The 9847-nt window shown below is 36.3% G+C and overlaps 1 protein-coding gene across 1 annotated transcript; it reads right to left on the reverse strand.

Moving 5' to 3' along the window:
- Positions 1-3211: 3211 nt before the first annotated feature.
- LOC148201503 (uncharacterized) lies at positions 3212-4096 on the reverse strand. Its single transcript, XM_088109413.1, has one exon. The coding sequence runs from the start codon at positions 4094-4096 to the stop codon at positions 3212-3214; it is 885 nt and encodes a 294-aa protein (XP_087965539.1).
- Between the last annotated feature and the right edge of the window lie 5751 nt (positions 4097-9847).

Below are 9847 nucleotides of genomic sequence, written 5' to 3' on the forward strand. Positions count from 1 at the left end.
GGATATTTTATTCAATATATCTCAGATACATTTATAATGATAAAATTGAAAGCATCCACGTAGCAATAGCAGTTTTCAGAAACCACGTAGCAGTAGCAGTTTCCAGAAACGAGACTTGCTCCTAAAGTGTAGCAACTAATAAATTAAAATAAATTGAAATAAATTAAGGCAGTTATAAAAAACAAGTTTTAACACTCCTCCTTGTTTTTTGAACTGCAAATTCCAATCTTCTCTCTTAAGAATTCAAATTTGTTGATTGGAAGTGGCTTTGTAAACATGTCAGCCAATTGATCTTCAGATTTGCAGTAAACTAAGTTTACTTCTCCATTTTGCTGCATCTCCCTCAAAAAATAGAGCTTGATGTTGAAATGTTTAGTTTTTCTGCCTGATTGTCAATATAAACTTCAGTTTTATTCTTCTGCTGAATATGTAAATCACATAAAATCTTCTTCAGCCATAAAACTTGATTTACAGCTGCTGTTGCTGCTATGAATTCAGCCTCTGCAGTGGATTGTGCTACAATCTCTTGCTTCTTTGTACACCATGAGAAAAAACCTGAGCCTAGGCTAAAACAATATCCTGAAGTACTTTTCATATCATCAATGGATCCAGCCCAATCACTATCAGAAAATCCATACAGCATGAATTCTTTACACTTCTTAAATTTAACACCATAATCAACAGTGCCTTTTATATATCTCAGTATTCTTTTTGCTGCTCTTAAATGCATTTCACTAGCACAATGCATAAACCGAGATAAGAGACTTACAGCAAATAGAATGTCTGGCCTTGTTGCAGTGAGATACATTAGACATCCAATCAAGCTCCTAAAGTATCTTTCATCAACTTTATCAGTTCCATCTTCCTTTGTGAACTTTTCCCTTTGATTCATCGGTGTGCTAATTGCTTTGCACTCCTCCATTTGAAATTTCTTCAATATTTCTTTTGCATATTTTCTTTGGCAAATAAAGACTTCATCCTCACTTTGTTTGATCTCAAGTCCAAGAAAATAGGACATGAGACCAAGATCCGTCATTTCAAAGGCTTGCATCATTTCTTGCTTGAACTCCTCAACTAGCTTTGTGTCATCTCCTGTCACCAAAAGATCATCAACATAGAGAGAAACTATGAGAAGGTTATTTCCCTTATGTTTCACATAAAGAGTGGACTCAGATAAGCTTTTTTTGAAGCCTATGTTCAATAGGTGATCATTTATCCTACTGTACCAGGCCCTTGGTGCTTGTTTTAGGCCGTATAGGGCCTTTTTAAGTAGATAAACTTTATCTTCTTCACCATGCTTCACAAATCCTTCCGGTTGCTCCACATATATTTCTTCTTCTAGAACTCCATTTAAGAAGGCTGATTTGACATCTAATTGGAATATTTTCCAGCCCTTTTGCGCAGCTACAGTTAGCACCAATCTGATTGTATCTAATCTAGACACAGGAGCAAAAGTGTCAGAATAATCAACACCAAAAATTTGTGCATACCCTTTAACGACTAGTCTAGCCTTGTATTTGTTGATTGTGCAATCTGCATTAAGCTTTGTTCTGAAAACCCATTTGACTCCAATGACTTTTCTGTTTTTAGGCCTGTCAACTAGTTCCCACGTTTTGTTTTTCTGTATCATAGACATTTCCTCCTCCATTGCAATTTTCTATTTTTGGAGTTGTAGTGCTTCCTGACAACTAGCAGGTTCACAAATGGCTACATTACATCTTTGATAGATATCAGTCAATAGCCTTGTGCCCCTAATTGGAGGTTCATCTTCCAATTCATTCTGCAACAACTCTGTGGTTTGCTCTCCAGGATGATCATCTTGTATATTGTGAAAGGATTCAGTTGTGCTTTGTGAATTCTTCCATTCCCATTGCTGCCCTTCATTGAAATGCACATCTCTAGTGATAGTCATCTTTCCGGTTTGAGGATGATAAACTTTGTAGGCTTTCGAAATTGTACTGTATCCCACAAAGATGCCCGGAATTGCCTTTTTGTCAAGTTTATCACGCTTAACCTGAGGAACATGTGCAAAACAAACACAACCAAATACTTTAAGAAAGGTTAGAGAAGGCTTATATTCATACCAGGCTTCAAATGGAGTTTTGTCTTTCAAGGCTTTAGTTGGAAGCCGGTTTTGCAAGTAAACTGCTGTATTAGCAGCTTCTGCCCAAAATGTTTTAGGTAGCTCCTTCTCATGTAACATGCATCTAGCCATCTCCATTATCGATCTGTTTCTCCTTTCACTAACCCCATTTTGTTGAGGAGTGTAAGGAGTTGTTAATTGATGCTCAATCCCAGCTTCTTCACAGAATTGATTGAATTTGGTTGATGTATATTCCTTCCCATTGTCTGACCTTATAAATTGAATCTTGTAGCCACTTTGAGTTTCTACCATTTTCTTGAATTTCATAAATACTCCAGCCACTTCATGCTTGAATTTCAAGAAAAATATCCAACACATTCTTGTAAAATCATCTATGAACAGAACAAAGTAAAGACTACCTTGTAGTGATGGTGTTCTTTGGGGTCCTGCTACATCAGTGTGAATTAGTTGCAACTTTTGAGAGGCTCTCCAAGCTGATTTGGGAAATGTCTTCCTGTTTTGTTTACCAAATTGACAAGCATTACAATTTGGCAAATTATCAGAAAATATTGGTACACCTGTTGACATGTCATTCTTCTTTATTTTTAACATTCTTTCAAGGTGACAATGACCAAGTCTCTTATGCCAGAGTTCTGTAGGACTGAACTGAGTGTAATAGGCTGTCTGCTCCTCCTCTGTTGGATCAAATGAGAAGCTTTTACCTCTCATTTTAATTTTTAGAATTTCCCGGTCAGCAATGTCATAAATAAGGCAATGTTGATGTTCAAAGGACACTTTAAATCCCTTTTCCATCAACTGACCTACACTTAGCAAATTTTGATCAATGTCAGGTACATAAAGAACATTTGAGATTGTTATTGTACCTGTGCTCGTTGAAATTACTATGGTTCCTTTTCCTTTTGCAGAAATATAGCTACCATTTCCTATTCTGACTTTCGAGACTTTAGTGGGCTTCAAGTCCTTGAATAGAGTTTTGTCATATGTCATATGGTTGGTACACCCACTGTCAACCAGCCAGCATTCTGAGTTGCCCCTTGCTGAAAAACATGCTGCAGTAAAAATGTGATCTTCTTCGTCTTGCTCAACAACTTGGGCATTGGCTTCATGCTATTGAAGTTTGCTTCTACAAATGACAGCTTCATGGCCAAGCTGATTGCATTTACTGCACTTCGCGTCTGGTCTTTTCCAACATCTAAATGGTGGATGTCCCATTTTTCCGCAATGCTTACAAGGAGGATAATTTTTCTTTTTATCCTTGCCTTTGTTTGTAATATCTTCGCTGCTTGTTGGATGGAATTTCTTGAAGCTTTTCTTCTTACTGGTTGCAGCAACTTGATGCTTTACTGGTAAAGCATCTTCAACCACATGTTCTTGCCTCATAAGCCTCCGTTGTTCTTGGGCCTGCAAAGCATGTAACACTTCCGCCAAAGTAATCTTGGACAGATTCTTTGTGTTTTCCAATGAGGCAATAGACGCTTCGTACCTTTCTGGAACTGTCACAAGGATTTTCTCGACAATTCTGGAGTCTGCAAAGTCACTGCCTAACAACTTTATTTTGTTGGCAATGCCCAATAACGTGTTTGAGTACTCCTTGATTGTCTCTGACTCTTTCATCCTTTGCATCTCAAATTCCCTCCTTAGGTTCAACACTTGCATGCTTTTTATTCTGTCATCTCCTTCATATTCTTCCTTCAAAAAATCCCAAATTTTTTTTGGTGATTTAAGAGTCATGATTCTGGTGAAGATCAATTTTGTAACACCAGAAAACAAGGATGACTTTGCCTTTGCCTTCTTTGTTTTTTGTTCCTTGTGATTTTTGATTTGAGCCAAGGTAGGGTTCTCTGGCAGCGGTTGAACAGTGTAATCCTCTTCCACAGCTTCCCATAAATCCAGTCCCTCTAGATAGGACTGCATTTTTACAGCCCACATATCATAGTCTTCCCCATTAAAGATGGGAAGTGTTACTGGAAAGGAAGTTGACTCTCCTTCCATTCTACAGGTCCCTTAAGAAAAAGATGCTCTTGATACCAATTTGTTGGATTAATAGAAGAAAAAAGAGGCAACGAGAAAATGAAGAAGGAAGACTGTGGAGAATTCCTTAATTCTGGAAAAGGATATTTTATTCAATATATCTCAGATACATTTATAATGATAAAATTGAAAGCATCCACGTAGCAATAGCAGTTTTCAGAAACCACGTAGCAGTAGCAGTTTCTAGAAACGAGACTTGCTCCTAAAGTGTAGCAACTAATAAATTAAAATAAATTGAAATAAATTAAGGCAGTTATAAAAAACAAGTTTTAACAGACAGACACGGCAGCAAGCACAATCGAGTGGGCGGTGGCAGAACTTCTGCAAAACCCAAAGGTTTCCAACCCCGAGCGAAGGAGAGCAGCTTCCTCCTTCACCTCCATTCACGGCAGCCCATGCCCTCCATCTGTCAAGCAGCATCACACCTCCATTTGGCCGGCCAAGAGCGTCGCTAGTGACGTCACCCACATCGAACGCAGCAGGTTCAACCCTTTCGTTCTCCCTTGGGCGCGACAGAGAGAATTTTCTCTATATTCCCGGATCGGAAGCTGCCGCGGTTTCCGCTACCACCCGTAATCTGAAATCATCACCAAGACAATGTCGTAGCCGTCGCACGGCCGGGCACCATCACCTATTAATTGTACAGCAGACTTGAGAGGCTTTTTTCTCTTGCTCACGCACAGTAGCCCCAAATTTCTCTGCCTCCAAGTAGCGATCTGTATCATGCGAAAGGATACTAGAGCAAAGGCAAGAATATCAAGATATGAATGAAATTGGGACAGTAACAAAGGTTTCTATGTCCTAGACGAAACAACTGGAGTGAATTGCATCGGGAAATTGCAACCAGTAAAGTAATCTAGAGACTGTAATGTAGTGGAAGAAATTCGGGCTCAGTTTCTGTGAAAGGCCGACTTGTGTTTGTATGTCTGCTCACATTTTGGGCCATTCGTGGACCATTTGATATTAATTGTCTCAACTTCTGATTATGTCCACTTTTTCTCACATTTCAAATTTGAATTGTTAGTATTTCTTCAGTATAGATGACAAGGAAGCAGTTACATCTTGGCCATGACCCTTCCCAATATGGATTTTTCGAACGCTCAACCAAAGACCGAAGAGTCTTATATATATTTTTTATATTATGTATTTTACATGTCACAAGGCACTAAAGTAGTTATCAGCTCATTTGTAACACATTCTAATATGAATTTCAATTTTGGTCTCTAGACAATCAAACGAAAGATCAACCGGTCTTATTTGCTTGGCCGATCGACCTTATAGCATAATCTATTTTGATATTAATTGTCTAACCTTGTAAATATATTGGTTTGTTTGGCTACTCTTTTTTTCACCATATAAAATTCGAGTTGATTTCTTCAGGACAGGTGACAAGATCTTACATACAAATCATTTGGTCAAGCAAGAACTTACCGTTCGAGTCGCACAATCAAAACCTAGGGGAGCACCCCCTAGTCTAGGACATGTTCGCAAAAGAACACCTAGTACATCCAATATAGGGAAACACTCCCTGATCTTGGACATGTTCGCCAAAGAACACCCAGTACATCCAATATAGGAAAACACTCCCTGATCTAGGACATGTTCGCCAAAGAACACCTAGTACATACAAACCTAGGGGAGCACCCCCTAGTCTAAGACATGTTCGCTAAAGAACACCTAACGCATGTAAACATAAGGACATTGATAAACTTGGCCGAGCGGTTATAAGCATCTTAAAGATGCAAAGCAATCAATCATTATTATCCGCCGAGCGGTCGCCTCAAAGATAAACAGGCAAAAGGAAATCATTGTTATAACCAGTAACAAAGTACTTCGACAAACCACAGTACATCGGAAAGCAATTAAAGTTCAAACATTAGCATATTAAAATCTACTCTACGGAAGGGTTACAACAATGACATCATCTTTAGAAGGAACTGTAGGATCCTCCTCTCTAAGTTCTCCATATGTAGTTGTTCCTACCACGTTTTCTTCTTCAATTCCAACCTTAGTCGTAGGAGTAGGCTCAGTCTCCAACCGGGCACCTTCAGGAATGTCTATTAGGGGTACCAATTTCCCCTGGTAAACATCTTTCTTCGTATCAAACTCAGCATTTCGCATTAATGAGGGGAAACTAACGTAGCTGCAAGCGATGTACATCGTAGGATTACTTTTGATCTTGCGGCCCTACTTACGGGACTCTGCAACTGCCTCAAAGGTGGGAAACCTAAATGGTTATTTGGCAAATGGTACGCCTTCATCTAATGGTAAGCAATAAGAGGCCCTGACACTGAGCACCAGTCTGAAGTCTTATAGTTAACCCGTCCATGAAACTGAACGATTAACTCGGACTTGGGGGCATTATGTATAGTATGATATTTGGGCCAAGCAGTTAAGATAATTAGTTGATCGGTTAACATCATATATTGGGCCGTAATTGGGCCAGAAATTGAGTGATTTATATTAAAGTCTCGTGGCAGGGTCAATGCGTTAATGGGCCAATAAGTAATTGGGCCAGTAATCTAGCAGATAATAGCATGATGATCAAATATGAGTAAAAGATATTAATAAATTGTTTATCCGCAACTAACCAAATCTAAAGGTAAGTCTATTTTTATTTTATGGGGACTGAATCAGTTTAGGATCCATGGGATGACTTATAAATATAAGATCAGAGCTAACAGTCAGGTATGTTCTATTCATTCTCCACTACATTCTACTCAATACTCAATTGTGATAGCTCTTCGCTAAACACTGAATATTCAATTATGAGCATAAGCTCTTCCAACACACGCCTAACTTGAGCGTCGGAGTGCCTTTTGCAGGTATCCTCCCCTCGGCTCGGACTTGAAGAACTTGGAGCAGGAGATTCAGAGGTCAGAAGAAGGAAGGTGACGGCAAAAAGGTGTGTTTCTCGGCCCTACACAAATCCCCACTGAAACATAATATAAATAGAATTTTCTAAATTCGTCTCATTACTTAAAATATAGTCTATCTCTAAAACTTTTTTTTCTTTGTTTTATCTCATATCTCTCTAAGATTTTTTATCCCTTGATCATATTTTATTATCAGGAAGTTCCTAGGAGATCATAGTTGAGTTATCTCCACATCTAGCCGATGAATTTCAAGAAGAGAGCAAGTAAGTTTTGACTCCTTTTTACCTTCCGTTCCAAATCTTTTTAAGAAGAATTTAGTAATGTTTCATGTGTAATCATGTCTCTCTTACTCGTTCTTGGTTCATCTAGAGTTCTAAGGACTTTGTCCGTTTTCAATTTGGTGTTTCGTAGGTTCGTCTAGATATTCCTTGTGGTTCAAGTAATCGGTGGAGCGTTCTTTGAGTTAGGGCTATTTCTTGTGAGGTGAGGGAAGCTATACCTTATCTTAGTTGTGTTTGTAGTATAAATTTGGTATTTCTATGATTTATAGATGTTTTAGTGAAATTGGTGTGATTGGGTAAATGTTATGTATGTTAAATTGATGTTTTGATAATATAGTGTTGTGTATAATTGGTGTGATGAAATGGTGATGTTTGATACTATTATAATTTTGTATGATAATGATGTTTCATTGTTTAAAACTGAATTCAAATGGTTGTTGAAATTATTGGTTAAGTCACTTAGGTTTCAAGCTTAAAAATAAGGGGTTTTGGTTAGTGAAATTGAGAAATAGGTATGGAAGTGTTATGGTAACTAATTTGGTACCATCATGAGGTAAATTGGGACTTGTTTGGAGAGCAAGATGGTTAAAAATTGTTATGAAACAAAGGGAGGGTTTGTCGTTGAACTTTTCAAGTGTTTTTTGTGTAAAAATGGGGTTTTGAGTAGTGAGATTTTGGAGTAATGAGTATAAACTATTTTGGAAGATTAGATGTCTATTATTATACCTATTAGAACCTGTTTAGGAGCTGAAACCAGTAAAATTTGTTATGGAAGTGTTCATGGCTTCATAAGTTGAGTTTTTAGTCCATTTTAGAGGTTTTAAGGGTCATAAATGGAAAGTAGGATAGTTGGGATGAAACTGAGGTATTTGGGTACGTTATCTAGTGTATTAAGACTTGTCCATGTTGTTAGATTGTTGATATTGAGTGTTGCAAGAGATAGAATTAAGTTTAGGCCTTTTTCAGTTGTTAAGTTGGTTTGGTACATCTAATTCCCATCCAAATGAGCAATGTAATACTCTACTTTCATTTATAAACATGTTTTCGTATCAATATTAGTGTTACAGATTCTAAATTGATCATTTGGATATGTCTAAGATGCACCAAAACAAGAAAAATCATATTGCTGTCAAAAACTGATAAGAATAATTGATTATCTCACTTGATAATCGATTATTCCAGTCAGAGGGCCATATTTTCTTCAAATCTCTCAGCAATAATCGATTGTCACATATGATAATCGATTCAGGGTAGTTTTGGGTGATTTTCAGAGTTTTGGGTATCAGTTTTAGACATTCTTTAGGTTGTTTTGAGGGTTTTTTACCATTTCAGAGCTGTTGGTGAAGGTTTCAAAGTTGTTTTCCTTACCTAAATGTAAGTATCAAGATACCATTAAGAAATTGTGTTATTATATGATTTTTAATGACTTGTATGAGTGTTTCTATTTCTTTAATGTATGATAAGTAGTCTCATGTATTAGTATACTATGTGAATGTGAAGTGGTCTCATTGGTTTCAAGGTAGAAAAGGTTGGTTCCAAGGTGGAACTTCTTGGTGTGGTTCAAGTGTGTTAGAATGAATGTAGGTAGCTCAATTTTGAGAGTTTTTCTGACACTCTAATGGTTATACATTTTCACATAGAGAAGTTTAACGCATGTGGTGAGATTAGTAGGAAATCTTAGTCTAGGTGCTTTCAATATGACCTATGCCGCGGTACAAATTAACCTTGTGATATATGGTAAGGTGAAACCTAATTGACAAGAACTTTGCAAAACAGTAGTGGTCACCACAAGTACATAATTCGTCATAACTCAACATTTATTCTAAATTGGTGGATAATCGGTTTAAGTATTTGATAAGATTATAAAGATCTGAATTTTAAAACTTCAGGAAAAAAACTAGTGACAAATATGTTTTAGAAATAATCTTTAATATTCTTTATCAATACCAATACCAACTAAAACAAAAAGAAAATGAAAAAGAACCAACGTAGAGAAATTTTTTTTATTCTATTTCGATTTTACATAATATGAAAAGTATTTCATAATATGAAACACTCTAGAAACTCTCTCTTCTTACTCATTGAACTTATGAAATTCAATTGAGTTGATTTTTCCGAAAGAAAGGGTTATTTTTAAAAGAAAATTGTTATAACAGATTTGTTTAATAGATTAATATTTAACTCTAATCGATTAATTTGTTTTTTATGAGATCCAGAAACAATTGAATATTAATCGATTATTACTTAATTGATCAAATATGTATTGACATGTTTTAAAGCAAAATGAAAGTAATCAATTCAACTTCTGTTTAATTGAATAAATGTCATTTACCTTACTTTTAGAATTACTTAGATTATTCAATTATCTTTAGATTATTCAATTATCTTTGGACCTAATTGATTATATTGCTATCAGTTTTAAAGTGTAAGTTCTGATTAAATCTAATTAATTAGCCATTAAAATTAATCAATTAATTTGACATAAAATCGTTCTGTATTCTCAAAATCATCTTAAGAGAGAGTTCAAAGTTTTTCGAATATAAACTATCAAATAA

Source organism: Vigna umbellata, chromosome 3 (genome assembly GCF_029865625.1).
Source record: "Vigna umbellata cultivar VRB3 chromosome 3, Vumbellata_1.0, whole genome shotgun sequence".
Classification (NCBI taxonomy): Eukaryota; Viridiplantae; Streptophyta; class Magnoliopsida; order Fabales; family Fabaceae; genus Vigna; species Vigna umbellata.

Coding starts and splice junctions, on each gene's coding strand:
- LOC148201503 (XM_088109413.1), bottom strand. CDS start 4,096: ATGGAAGGAGAGTCAACTTCCTTTCCAGTAACACTTCCCATCTTTAAT.